At 63.5% G+C, this 14,162-nt stretch overlaps 1 protein-coding gene across 1 annotated transcript in view; it reads left to right on the top strand.

Annotated features, from left to right (window-relative positions):
* The window catches only part of MUC2 (mucin 2, oligomeric mucus/gel-forming), a 34,386-nt gene extending 20,822 nt beyond the window's left edge, over window positions 1-13,564 (top strand). Inside the window, 23 exon segments of the mRNA XM_061203816.1 lie at window positions 1,532-3,157; window positions 3,223-3,340; window positions 3,840-3,957; window positions 4,025-4,166; window positions 4,467-4,678; window positions 5,048-5,222; window positions 5,701-5,948; window positions 6,519-6,702; window positions 6,996-7,221; window positions 7,891-8,069; window positions 8,358-8,427; window positions 8,548-8,648; window positions 8,758-8,789; window positions 9,262-9,439; window positions 9,659-9,763; window positions 9,988-10,028; window positions 10,246-10,368; window positions 10,464-10,568; window positions 10,986-11,114; window positions 11,319-11,358; window positions 11,689-11,815; window positions 11,920-12,138; window positions 13,468-13,564. Of these exon segments, the coding sequence (XP_061059799.1) occupies window positions 1,532-3,157; window positions 3,223-3,340; window positions 3,840-3,957; window positions 4,025-4,166; window positions 4,467-4,678; window positions 5,048-5,222; window positions 5,701-5,948; window positions 6,519-6,702; window positions 6,996-7,221; window positions 7,891-8,069; window positions 8,358-8,427; window positions 8,548-8,648; window positions 8,758-8,789; window positions 9,262-9,439; window positions 9,659-9,763; window positions 9,988-10,028; window positions 10,246-10,368; window positions 10,464-10,568; window positions 10,986-11,114; window positions 11,319-11,358; window positions 11,689-11,815; window positions 11,920-12,138; window positions 13,468-13,564 (4,595 nt within the window).
* Window positions 13,565-14,162: the final 598 nt, after the last annotated feature.

Genomic DNA, 14,162 nt, shown 5'->3' with positions numbered 1-14,162 from the left:
ACTGGGCCTCCAACTTCCACCCCCACCACAACCACAACAGAGACTCCAACTCCAACCACTATAGAGATCCCAACCACAACACCCACTACCACTTCAACTGGAACTCCAACTCCGACCCCCACCACAACCACAACAGAGACTCCAACTCCGACCACTCCAGAGACCCCAACCACAACACCCACCACCACTTCAACTGGGCCTCCAACTTCCACCCCCACCACAACCTCAACAGAGACTCCAACTCCGACCACTCCAGAGACCCCAACCACAACACCCACCACCACTTCAACTGGGCCTCCAACTTCCACCCGCACCACAACCACAACAGAGACTCCAACTCCGACCACTCCAGGGACCCCAACCACAACACCCACCACCACTTCAACTGGGCCTCCAACTTCCACCCCCACCACAACCACAACAGAGACTCCAACTCCAACCACTATAGAGATCCCAACCACAACACCCACCACCACTTCAACTGGAACTCCAACTCCGACCCCCACCACAACCACAACAGAGACTCCAACTCCGACCACTCCAGAGACCCCAACCACAACACCCACCACCACTTCAACTGGGCCTCCAACTTCCACCCCCACCACAACCTCAACAGAGACTCCAACTCCGACCACTCCAGAGACCCCAACCACAACACCCACCACCACTTCAACTGGGCCTCCAACTTCCACCCGCACCACAACCACAACAGAGACTCCAACTCCGACCACTCCAGGGACCCCAACCACAACACCCACCACCACTTCAACTGGGCCTCCAACTTCCACCCCCACCACAACCTCAACAGAGACTCCAACTCCGACCACTCCAGAGACCCCAACCACAACACCCACCACCACTTCAACTGGGCCTCCAACTTCCACCCCCACCACAACCTCAACAGAGACTCCAACTCCGACCACTCCAGAGACCCCAACCACAACACCCACCACCACTTCAACTGGGCCTCCAACTTCCACCCCCACCACAACCACAACAGAGACTCCAACTCCGACCACTCCAGAGACCCCAACCACAACACCCACTACCACTTCAACTGGAACTCCAACTCCGACCACTCCAGAGACCCCAACCACAACACCCACCACCACTTCAACTGGGCCTCCAACTTCCACCCGCACCACAAGCACAACAGAGACTCCAACTCCGACCACTCCAGGGACCCCAACCACAACACCCACCACCACTTCAACTGGGACTCCAACTTCCACCCCCACCACAACCTCAACAGAGACTCCAACTCCGACCACTCCAGAGACCCCAACCACAACACCCACCACCACTTCAACTGGGCCTCCAACTTCCACCCCCACCACAACCACAACAGAGACTCCAACTCCAACCACTATAGAGATCCCAACCACAACACCCACCACCACTTCAACTGGAACTCCAACTCCGACCCCCACCACAACCACAACAGAGACTCCAACTCCGAGCACTCCAGAGACCCCAACCACAACACCCACCACCACACCCACCACCCCCACCACCCCACCCACCACCACACCCACCACCACCACCACCACTACCCCACCCACCACCACCCCGCCCAGCACCACACTGACAACCTCCACACAGCCAGAATCCACTGAGTGTTTGCCAGACTGCCAATGGACTGGCTGGGAGGATTCTAGAAAACCAAACTTTACCAGAGAAGGTGGAGACGTTGAGTCCCTTGAGAACTTCTGTAATTTGGGCAGGGTAACCAACATCTCCTGCAGAGCCACCATGTTTCCCAACGTTCCCCTCCAAGAGCTTGGACAAAACGTGGTGTGTAACACCAGTGTTGGGCTCATGTGCAGAAACCAAGACCAGAAGCCAAGGGGAGCCAACTCCACAACTTACTGCCACAACTATGAGATCAGTGTCTACTGCTGCGCTCTTCCACTTAACTGTGTCCCCACAACTTCGACCACCACCACAGAGACCCCAACTACGACCCCCACCGCTACTTCAACAGAGACTCCAACTCCAACCACTACAGAGATCCCAACCACAACACCCACCACCACCACAACCTCAACCGAGACTCCAACTCCGACCACTCCAGGGACCCCAACCACAACACCCACCACCACTTCAACTGGGCCTCCAACTTCCACCCCCACCACAACCACAACAGAGACTCCAACTCCGACCACTCCAGAGACCCCAACCACAACACCCACCACCACGTCAACTGGAACTCCAACTCCGACCACTCCAGAGACCCCAACCACAACACCCACCACCACTTCAACTGGGCCTCCAACTTCCACCCCAACCACAACCACAACAGAGACTCCAACTCCGACCACTCCAGGGACCCCAACCACAACACCCACCACCACTTCAACTGGGCCTCCAACTTCCACCCCCACCACAACCACAACAGAGACTCCAACTCCGACCACTCCAGAGACCCCAACCACAACACCCACCACCACTTCAACTGGGCCTCCAACTTCCACCCGCACCACAACCACAACAGAGACTCCAACTCCAACCACTCCAGGGACCCCAACCACAACACCCACCACCACTTCAACTGGGCCTCCAACTTCCACCCCCACCACAACCACAACAGAGACTCCAACTCCGACCACTCCAGGGACCCCAACCACAACACCCACCACCACTTCAACTGGAACTCCAACTCTGACCGCCACCACCACAGAGACAATCCCCACCACTACCACAACCACAGAGACCCCAACACCAATAACCACCACCACAGTGACCGCAACACCACCACTGACCACCACCTCCACTGCGACTCCAACTCCGACCCTCACCATTAGCACCACCTCCACAGAGACTGCAACACCTACACCCACCATAACAGAGACCCCAACTCCAGCCTCCACCACCACAGAAACCCCCTCCCCCACCACTACCACAACCACAGAGACTCCAACCCCACCTCCCAACATTAGCACTGCCAGCAGCACATCACAATCTCTTCCGACGTCCTCCCCTCCCACCTCCCAGTCCACCTCTCCCTCTTCCACGGAATCTACCACGCTTGTGACCACCACCCCAACAACTGAGGAGACATACAGCACACCACAGACCCCAGCGTCGACAGAACCAGCCATCAGTACAACAGGAGGCACCACGCCCTCTCCACCTACACCTGGCACCACCCCTCCAGGTACACAGAGACCATGGAACTTGCGTGGTTATTGGTGATGAGCTTAAGGTTCCTTCTCACGCCAGAGGAGCTTTACAGCTCTTGGGACTTGAGACAGGTGCCCCCCACTCTACCCAGTGAGAGCGTTCCCCAAGAAGGCTCCAGGAGGGCTCGCCTGCCTCTCCTGCCCCCCAAGTCCCGCTGGTGAGCGTTCAGGGAGCTGCTGACCCCACAGTACGTCTTTCCTCGGGCATGGCTGCCTGTGGCCATGATGGGCTACGTAGGCAAAGCCATCCTGAGGGGAGACCACCGAGGCATGTGTGGCCTCATGGGGAGTAGAGGCTGCCAGTCAGGTGCCCTGGGAGACCCTCCCTCTGTCCCCCCTCTTCCAGCTGCACTTCCCCCCTGGGGCTTTGGAGGGCAGCTGGCCAGCCTGTCCTGATGGACCAGTGTCCTGTGGCTCTGGTGCTGCCTGGAGCTGGTGCCTCACCCCCGTGGCCTCCCTGTTACATACACCATAGACTGTGGGCCCTGACACTCTGCCCAACCCTGAGACTGAGAGCTGGGGAAATGGATGTGAGGCCTCCCATGCCAGGTACCATGTACCTCGAGTGAGCTGCCCACACGCACTTGCCGCCAGGCCGCCTGTGCATCTACGATGGGTGGACGCCCTCAGCCCTCACTGCACCCTCCATTCTTACAGGCTCGCCAACCTCGGGTCCCAGCTCCTCGAAGACCACTCCCACCCACGGAGCCACGACTGGGCCCCCTTCATCCACCACAGGGCCCCCTTCCACACCCACACCCACTCCCACGACTGTGTCAGCGACTTCCACGGGAACTTCCACACCAATAGGACACTCGTCGACCATGCCACCCACGCCACAGACCACCAGCACCTTGACCTCCAGTGTGACCGCCCCCACGGTGATCCCATTAACCTCACCCAACATCACCACGAGCATCGTCCCAGTCACCAGCACCGCCCAGAAGATATGCTGCTATTTGAATGACACGTATTATGCCCCAGGTACCCAAGCTTTTCATTCTGACTCAGGCAATGCAGGCTGGCGGGGCTTTGCTTTCCCAGTGCCTAGGGGTCATCCCAGTGCCGAGGGGTCAGTTGAAGGTCTAAACTGGGGGCTTGCTTGGGAAGCTGGGTGCCAGCACGGGTGGATGTCTCCGTGGCCAGCCCCGTGTGCTGCCACCACAAATCGGGTAAATGAGGGTGGTGTGGACTTCCCTCTCGTGGCCTCCGTGGGGACCCACCTGGGTACTCTGGTGGCCAGCCCCGTGTGGACAGGGTAAGGGCTGGGTCTTCCCCTTGCAGGTGAGCTGGTGTACAACAGCACACAAGGAGACACCTGCTACTATGTGAACTGCTCGCTGGAGTGCACCCTCGAGATCTTCAACTGGTCCTGCCCATCCACACCCTCCCCAACTCCCAGCCCATCCATACCCACCACCCGGCCATCCATGGCATCCAGTGTGCCGTCCACCACCAAGCCCCCTGCATGCCTGGACTTCGATCCTCCCAGACAGGTCTGTGTCTGTGGGTGGCTTTTGTCCCCTCGGGCACACACACCCACTATCTGGGCATCCAAAGCCCCAGGCGCTACCTTTCTGCTGGTCATGCCCCTGCCCCTATGCCCCACATCCCCAGTCGGGCCAAGGCTTTAGGCAGCTTCCTGGGCTCAGGGTCTGCTGCGGCCCTCCTACCTTCTCTCCCACGCGCCCCTTGCTGTAGTGAGGTGGCTGGCTGCCCTCCTGGACGGGGTTGCCCTTCGCCTTCAGCCTCCTGGGCAGGGCCCTTGGGTGCTCACCTGGGGCCTCGCCTGCACGGCCCACCCCTCCTGTGTGAGCCTGGGTGCCAGGCTGGTGCCGCTGACCCTGTGCCCTCCCCACCTGCAGGAGAACGAGACCTGGTGGCTGTGTAACTGCACCATGGCCATCTGCAAATACAACAACACCGTGGAGCTCGTGGAGGTGAAGTGCGACCCCCCCCCCATGCCCACCTGCTCCAACGGCCTCAGGCCAGTGCGCGTCGAGGACCCCGACAAGTGCTGCTGGCACTGGGAGTGTGACTGTAAGCCCGGCGCCGCAGAGACCCTCCCCACCTGCTCCCCACTGTGTGTGTGTGTTGGGGGGGGGGGCTGCAGACCCCAGGGGGTCGTGATGGCTTTGATGGCTGAGCACCCACGGAGAGTCAAGCCCACGTTTGGAGCAATTTCTCACGCCTCCTGCTTATTCCCCATCCAGGCCAGGGGTCCAGGGGGAGGGAGGGGTTTGCCTGGTGGAGCGTGGCCACCGCCGAGGGGCCTGGGGCGGGGCGGGGGGCAGAGCTGGAGTTGGAACCGAGGCCTGGCCGCTGCGGGCTGAGTGCGGAGGGCACTCTTGGGGCCCAGATGTCCCACGTGCCCCAGGAACCAGACTTCGGGGCTTCCCTCAGTTTCTGCTTGCCCTTCCCACCTGACCCTTGACCCTTGGTCCCTGTCCTTGACCCTGTCCCTGTCCCAGCCCCCAGCCCATGGCTCGGCACTGGCTCACCCCAGCTCCCTCTGCAGGCTACTGCACGGGCTGGGAGGACGCACACTACGTCACCTTCGATGGGCTCTACTACAGCTACCAGGACAACTGCACGTACGTGCTGGTGGAGGAGATCACCCCCACCATAGACAACTTCGGGGTCTACATCGACAACTACCACTGTGACGTCAGCAGCCAAGTGTTCTGCCCCCGCGCGCTCATCGTGCGCCATGAGACCCAGGAGGTGCTGATCAAGACCGTGCACACGACGCCCATGAGGGTGCAGGTACGTTGGCTGGGGAAGGGTGTCCACGGCAGGGCGCACTGATGAAGGCTCTCTTAGCCGGTGGGAGGCTGGGCTTCCTCCCCCAGAGCCAGGCTTGAAGAGGGCAGGGCGGCACTCAGCAGACACATTTCTGTGTCTGGCCCTCTGGAGGCGTTCAGGGACCCCTTGACCTCCCCCTCTCACGCCCCTGCCACCCACCCTGGGCACAGGTCTCTGGTGGAAGCCCCTCCCCGAGGACAGGGGTGAATGGGGAGGGGCTCTGAACACACTGCATAGGGCTGTTGGTTCCCGTGGCCTGGGGAGTCCTACCCCCTGCACGGGGGCCCCCAGGTCTCCGGGGGATTCTGAGGACAGCGGCCCTGCCACCTTGCCCCTGAGACGAGTCAGGACAAGGATCTGGCCCAGTGCGATGGAAAGGAAGAGGGGAAGGGGGAGTGGGGCGGGCAGAGATCCCCCCACTGAGCACTCAGCCTTAGGACAGGTGGGGGTGGGGTGACCCCGGGTGCTCTCCGGAGGCACAGCTCGTCCCGCCCTGCTGGCCTTCCCTGACCCCAGATGTCTCGGCCACAGGTGCAGGTCAACAGGCAGGCTGTGGCGCTGCCCTATAAGAAGTACGGGCTGCAGGTGTACCAGTCAGGCATCAGCTACGTGGTGGACATCCCTGAGCTGGGCGCCCTCATCTCCTACGACAGCCTTTCCTTCTCCATGCGGCTGCCCTACCACCGGTTCAGCAACAACACGAAGGGCCGGTGTGGTGAGCCTCTCGGCCCCTGTGCCCTGCCCCAGGGCGGGTGTCCGGGCTGCGGCTGGCCGTGGGCACCTGCCCCCGCAGCTGTGGTTCTCAGCGCTGTGCAGGCCCCCACCACCTTCTCTGGGTTTGGCCCCTGTGGGAAGCCAATAGGAGCCTAGTCTAGTCTGTGCCCTCGGCCCCGGCCAGCCGGCCACCCGGGACCTGGGCTGGGAGGTGGGGGGTGGTCCTGGGGGCTTGCCCAGCCTACTGGATGGCTGGGCTTGGCTCAGGGACACGTGGCCTTCCCGCCGATACAGGCACGTGCACCAACAACACCTCGGATGACTGCATGCTGCCCAGCGGGGAGGTCGTCGCCAGCTGCGAGGTTGCGGCTGACCACTGGGTGGTGAACGACCCCTCGGAGCCGCACTGTCCCCACAGGGGCTTCACCACCGAGCGACCGGCCACCTGGCCGTCGGTGGGCAGCAGCGCAACGGCCGGGACGGGCTCTCCGTCTCCACTCTGCGAGCTCATCAAGGACAGGTGATCCTGCCCTGGGCCCGGCTGCACCCCTGCTGGTCTGCAGAGAAGAGGCCACAGGGGCTGAGCCTGGGGCTGGGAAGGCAGAAGGAGGCCACAGTGGGGCCCAGGACTCGGGCTTCTGATTTCCATGGGGCTGAGCGGCCCGTAAGGTGTCCCTGTGCCCTTTGTGACCCCCCGCCCCCATCTCTCCTGCCTTCTGGGCTGGTGCAGGGGCGGCTGAGCTCGAATCCTGGGTAGACCAGTTGACCCGGGACAGAGTTCGCATCCAGGACTGATGTTGGGGAGGGGTATTTGGGCTTAGACAGAGAGGGGGCGCTCCCAAAGCTGGCCTCCCGGGGAGCTCGTCCCCAGAGGTGGGTGAGTCGGGGCTGGGAGGCCCCCTGCTGGCATTGCTGGAGGGGGGATCTTGGCACCCCGTGGCTGTTTAGACACGAAGCTTCCATCTCGGGGATGGAAGCACAGCGCCTCCTCCTCGGGCCACAGTGCTGGTCCCCCTACCCCAAGGCCAGCCCCGTGCTCTGCTCCCACCCTCAGCCCACGGGCGCCTGTCTGGTGGTGCAGGCTGAGCCGGGCCCCGGGGGACAGCCCAGGTGGAGGTGCTGGGCAGGGGGTAGTGTGAGAGAGGCGGGGGCACCGGCCAGACCATGACCTGCAGCCCTCCACCCGCAGCTTGTTCGCCCAGTGCCACACTGTGGCATCCCCCAAGCACTACTACGAAGCCTGCATATTCGACAGCTCCACCATGCCCAACTCAGGCCTGGAGTGTGCCAGCCTGCAGACCTACGCAGCCCTCTGTGCCCAGGAGGGCATCTGTGTCGACTGGCGGAACCACACTGGTGGGGCCTGCCGTGAGTGCCTGCCCGCCCCGTCCCGGGCTCTGCTGGGCGCTGTGCCGGAAGCCGGACTGGGGTGGGGGGCCCGGCCACCAGAAGAGCAGCCTTGCTCAGCACCCGGCGGGCTGGGCCCCCTCCTCCTGGCTCGGGACAGCATGGGGGGCTGAGGCCACGCTCAGCCCCTGCGGGTGGGTGGGGTCCCGTGTGGGAGGGGTTGGGCAGGATGTCACTTGGGGGTAGGGTGGGGGACACAGGCTTCCCCCCTCTGACTCTGGGCCCTCGGTTCCTGCCCCCTCCCCACAGTGGTGACGTGCCCGGAGCACCGAGAGTACCGGGCCTGTGGTCCCGTGGAGGAGCCCACCTGCAAGTCCAGGTCAGTCACCGTGGATGCGTCGGGGCGGCGGGCTGGCCCTTTGACCGTGCTCCTGGACAGTGTGTCTGGGCTGGTCGTCCAGTCTGTCCCCTCGCCGTCTCATGATGCTCTCCCCCGTAGCCACACCCAGGCAAACAGCCCACGCCTGGTAGAAGGCTGCTTCTGTCCCGAGGGCACCACCAGCTACGCGTCCGGCTTCGACGTCTGCGTGGACCTGTGCGGTAGGCTGCCTGCCAAAGGCTCCTCCTCCCTGGGGCTGAGGCCAGCTCCCACGTGTTGGGGCTGTGCTCTCGGGGCTGTGCTCACGGGGCCTGTCTCCTTCCTTCCTAGGCTGCGTGGGGCCCGACAACTTGCCCAGAGAGGTAGGCCAACACCCTTGGTGCTGGGACTGGACGCTCCCACGAGCCCTGCGTTTTGGGAGGTGGGATGAGCTGGAATGAGAACCTGGGACCCTTGGAGGCTATAATGAGTCATGAGTGATTTAAGTCCTGGAAGGCTGAGCTAGCAGGGGGATCCACCCACTAGCCATTGGATGCTCTGGCTACACCTGCGGCGGCGTCTGCAGTGTTGAGCGTGTCTCCTGCACGTGGTTGGTTCTTTAGCTCCACGCTGTGCGAGCCCCACAGAGACATGTGGTGCGTCTGCCACGCGCCAGGCCTGTGTGTGCACACGCTGGTGAGCAGGGTTCGGTTGTGGTGTGAGTGTCCTGGCCCAGAACCTGCCCTGTGCGCTCGGAGCAGGGAGGGCGCGGGCTTTCCCGCAGGCCGCCCGGTGCAGTGCTGCCTCGGGCTCACTGGCGCCCTCTCTCCCCCTGTTCCCCCCTCCTCCCTGAAGTTTGGGGAGCACTTCGAGTTCGACTGCAAGGACTGCATCTGCCTGGAGGGGGGCAGCGGCATCATCTGCAGGCCCAAGACATGCCACCCGGTACCCTTCGTGGAGTGCAAGGAGGACGGCACCTACACTGTCACAGAGGTCGACCCCGCCAACACCTGCTGCAACATCACCTCCTGCGGTAAGGCGCCCGCGGGGCAGGGAGCGGGCCCGACCGTGCTGCCGCGTGGTTTCTGGAGGTGGGGGCCTCAGGGCGTGTCCGCAGGAGAGTGGGCGTTGGTGGGGCCATGGGGGTCCAGGCCCCGGGTCCCTCTGCTGCGGGACCCAGCCCTGCGCGGGGTGGCCTCGGGGCTCGGCCAGCTAGGGGCCGTGCTCACTGGGGCGTCTCCCCCGTCTTCAGCGTGCAACGCCAGCCTGTGTAGTGGGCAGCCCCCGCTGTGCCCGCTGGGCTTCGAGGTGAAGAGCGAGATGGTCCCTGGGAGGTGCTGCCCCTTCTACTCATGTGGTAGGTGGGCCGGGGTGGGGGAGGAAGGCGGTCTAGGCCGGGCAGCCGGGCCGGGGCTGGGCGGCAGTGGGACGGGGGAATGGGGAGGTGGGGGGTGGGGCTGAAGTGGCTCCTGCCTGGGGCTCAAGTTCTGCCCGGTGGACGCACCCAGCCCAGTCCGCTGGCTCTGCGTCCACGTGGGCTCAGGCAGGAGTCTGACCTTCGTTCCTGTTCTTCCTCCCAAGTGCCCAAGGGCGTGTGTGTTCTCAGGAACGCTGAGTACCAGGTGAGCCCTGACGGGCTGCGGGGAGTGGGGCGGGGTGCACAGGGGGCTTCGGGGCGTGGGGTGTGACAGGCTCTTGGCTGGCCCGGTGAGGGGCCCTGCTCTGGGGGCTCTCGGCACCCGGGGCACCCAGCTCCCCTGCCGGTGACGGGGGGCGGTGCCCTGGAGGAGGGGAGGTGCCTTGGAGGCCCCGCCTCACCCGCCCTCCCTGTGCCCGAAGCCCGGTTCTCCAGTCTTCTCCTCCAAGTGCGAGAACTGCATGTGCACCAAACACAGAGACAACGCCACGCAGCTCAACGCCATCTCCTGCACCCACGTGCCTTGCAACACCTCCTGCGACCGCGTAAGCAGCCCCTGCCCAGACAAGTGCGGCCCACCCACCGCCGTCCCCGCGCAGCCCTTCCTCTGTCGATGCCAACCCCGCCCGGTGTCCTGCAGGGCTTTGAGCTGGTGGACGCCCCCGGCGAGTGTTGCAAGAAGTGCCAGCAGACCCAGTGCATCATTGTCATCAAGCAGCCCGGCAGCCAGAACCTGGTCCTGAAGGTGCCCACGCCTGTCCTTCCCTGCCCGGGGCACGGCTGAGTCTCCCCCCGGGGCCGCAAGGCTGTACACGTCCTGTCTCTTATCAGGACGCCTGCCGTGGGATTTTGGCCCCCTCTCCCTCCCCCACGCCCCGGGTAATCCAGGATGGTCTCACCTTGAGATCTTTAACTCAGCTCCCTCTGAAAGACACCTTTTCCAGATCAGGTCACCTCTGTGGGATGCGGGGGTTAGGATGTGGACCCGTCTGTGGACTACAGGCCGGTAGTCCCTGGGCCCCTCCTGGGTGCCGCCGGCCTGGTGGCCCTGGGCCTGTGGGCTGCACTTGGCAGGGTGGTCGGGGAGCTGCCAGGTGTCTCCAGTTGCCTTTCTGGGTGGGACTCCTGCCAGGCCTCACACAGACCCTCCTCTGCCCCTCAGCCCGGGGACATGAAGAGAGACCCCCTGAACAACTGTACCTTCTTCAGCTGCATGAAGATACACGACCAGCTCATCTCATCCGTCTCCAACATCACCTGCCCCGACTTTGACCCCAGCACCTGCCTCCCGGTGAGCGGGCCCGTCACTGCTGGGAGTGGGGGTCCCCGACGTCCCTGAGCGGCTGGGCCTCCAGCGCCAGGACAGCAGCCTCCAGCCTGGAGGGTCTGCTGTGGGCCCTTATGCAGGAACGGCCGCTTCCGCCCCTGGGGCAAGAGGGGGGCTGTCACTGCTGGGGGAGGCCTGCGAGTCCCAGCTGTTTCTCCTTCCCGCCAGGGCTCCATCACACTCATGCCCAATGGCTGCTGCAGGAAATGTGAGTTCGGGCGGGCGGCTCCTGGGGCACGGGGCGCGGCGGCCTGGCAGTGGGTTCCACCCGGGCCCCTTGAAAGGAGGAGAGCACAAGGGGATGGTGCCCCGGGAATCTTGTCCCCTCTGTGCCACTCTCAGCTGGACGCTGAGTTCGAGGGCATCACCTGGGGTGCCCAGGAAGCCTGAATCCCTTCCTGAGGAGAAGCAGGACAGAGCTCAGCTTGCTTGAGGGCGGCCGAGGTGGGGTGCTTGGGGAGGGGAGAGGAAGCAGTGAGGGGGAGTGGGAGGGCCCTGGGTGGTGGAGACCTCCCGAGCCTCTGCCCCCTCTCCCCAGGCCTCCCTCGCAATGAGACCAGGATCTCCTGCTCCATCGTCCCTGTCGTCAGGGAAATTTCGCACAATGGCTGCACCAAGCTGGTCACCATGAACGATTGCTCCGGGTCCTGCGGGACCTTCGCCATGTGAGTCTCAGGCCGCGAGTGGCCCTGGTGGGGACAGCGGGGTGGGTGGGGAGGCTGCGTCCACACCAGCAGGCAGTGACCCACTCACCCCGGCTGCCCTGCAGGTACTCGGCCAAGGCCCAGTCCCTGGACCACAGCTGCTCCTGCTGCAAGGAGCAGAGCACCAGCCAGCGGGAGGTGATGCTGCAGTGCCCGGGCGGGGGCTTGCTCCGTCACACCTACACCCACATCGACAGCTGTCTGTGCCAGGACACCGTGTGCGAGCTGCCCCCCCAGCGCAGGGCCCGGCGCTCTGGCCCCAGGGACCTGGGCCCGGGGCGGGGGTGAGCGCGGAGCGCTCGGCCACCCGTGCCCCGCCTCCACCGTCCGTACACCCCCTCCCATTGACCCTCTGAGCTTCCTCGCCTCCTAAGCTGACCTTCTCTCTGCGGATATTTATTTTCCAAGCCTTTGTTCGATTCTTTGCTTTCCAAAATAAACTCAGGCAGAGACACCGTGCTGCTGTGCTTCAGTAGAGGCTGGGCGTCTGGGTGGGCCGCCGTGCACGGCCAAGGTCTGGCTGATTCCTGGGGAGCGAGTGGGGTCCGGCCACCAGGCTCTGCACACAGGATCGGGGGGACACAGTGCACAGGTGCCTGGCCTGGCTTTGGCAAACCCCGGAAGGCACTGTCCTGCCCTATCCTGCCCTTGGCGTGCATGAAGCCCTGGCTGGGCCACCAAGATGCAGGTGGCCACCCCCCCCCCGCTGCAGGAAGCCCTCTGAGCCCAAATTTGTGAACAAGGACTCAGTCCCTTTCGCAGCCACTACGCTGCATGTACACCTGTTTGTGTGCGTGTGCGTGTGTGTGCATGTGTGACCTGCGTGTGACTGTGCACACGTTTGCATGTGTGTGTGAAATGTGCCTCCCCCTGGGGAAAATAGAGAAGGTCCTGGTCCACAGATGGGGGCAGCATGCCGATGCCTGCTGCAAAAAATGACAAAAAGTGACCTTATGGGTCCTTCCGGGCTGCTGTAAAGCAACTGGCAGGGCCGTCAGACCCTCCAGACAGACTCGCAGAGCCGCCGGCTGGCCCTGGGTACCGGGCCGGGAAGCAGCCCTGTGTGCATGCGTGTGTCCATGTGTCCACATGCCCACGTGTGTCTGGGGAGCTGCTTTGTGAGCTGGCTGAGATACCAGAATGGGAATTCTAGGGAACGGACCCTCTGGTCCTTTTACGGTAGAGCGAGGCTGGCGGCTGTGGAGACCCACGAGGTTGGGAGGGGAGCAGTTGCTTCTCTCTGACCAGGTGGTGAGGGAGTGGGAGCCCTGGGTTCCTGGGCTGAGGACCCCCAGGTGTAGTAATCCAACCTGTGAGCGTCCTTGGAGACCTAAGGGGAGGGCGCTCTCCCCCCAGGGCCCAGGTACAGTCTGCTGTCACATTTACACCTGATACCTGTCTGCCACATTTACACCTGATACCTGTCTGCCACATTTACACCTGGCTGATGGGTGCTGGATGAAGCTGCCCAGGGCCCAACCGGGCTTGCACAGGGCGGACCCAGGCCCCCTACCTCCCCTCCACCCACTGCCTCCTGCCAAGCTGGGCTGAGGCCACTGCCCTCCCCTCAGCCACCTGACTCCCTCCCCCACTTGACCCCCACCTGACACCAGGTCAGGACACCCCAGCACAGCAACACCACCCTGGATCCCGGGCTCCTGGGGACTTCAGGAGCTCACACTGCCCCTGGCCCAGCCCGTGGACTCCTAGGTGGTCAGTTGGCCTGGGCTGGCCTTGGAGTCACCAAGTCCCCTCTTAAAGCAAAAGGTTTGTTAAGGGGACAGAGGGGTTGCCCACCCCTGCTTGGTGGCCACCTGGGGTCCTGGGTGCCTCAGAACCAGCCCTGCCGGTAAGCGGTCACTGAGCCCATCCCAGGCTCTCAGCTGTTCCTCTGTCCCGCCTGGGCCATGAACCGTTCACTCAGTGTGTGGCCCGTTGCCTGGACCTGGACCCGAGCCCCAGGCCCGGCAGCTCCAGCACCAGCTGCAGGACCAGTAGGACAGGACCGGGGGGAGGGCGCCGGGGCCGGCGCCAGGTCAGGGGAAGGTGTCAGGCTCTGGCCAGCGTCCTCCTCGGCCTCCCAGGTCCACAGCTGTGAAACGGGGGCTCCCGGGTGACCAGGGGTGGGCAAGGGTGGGTTGCGCCCCCAGGCCTGCTGATTTAAGCAGAACAGCCCTGGCTTTTTTCTCTTGGACACGGGGTTTCCATGAGGTTTTGCTTGGAAAGAGGTTTTTGGCTTAAAAATAGTTTGACAGTGACTTGCCTGGTGGTCCAGTGGTGGCTAAGACTCTGCGTTCCCAGTGCAGGG

This window comes from Eubalaena glacialis, chromosome 10 (genome assembly GCF_028564815.1).
Source record: "Eubalaena glacialis isolate mEubGla1 chromosome 10, mEubGla1.1.hap2.+ XY, whole genome shotgun sequence".
Lineage (NCBI taxonomy): Eukaryota > Metazoa > Chordata > Mammalia > Artiodactyla > Balaenidae > Eubalaena > Eubalaena glacialis.
The sequence above is the reverse complement of the archived record's forward strand: the minus strand, read 5'-3'. Positions and strand labels throughout refer to the sequence as shown.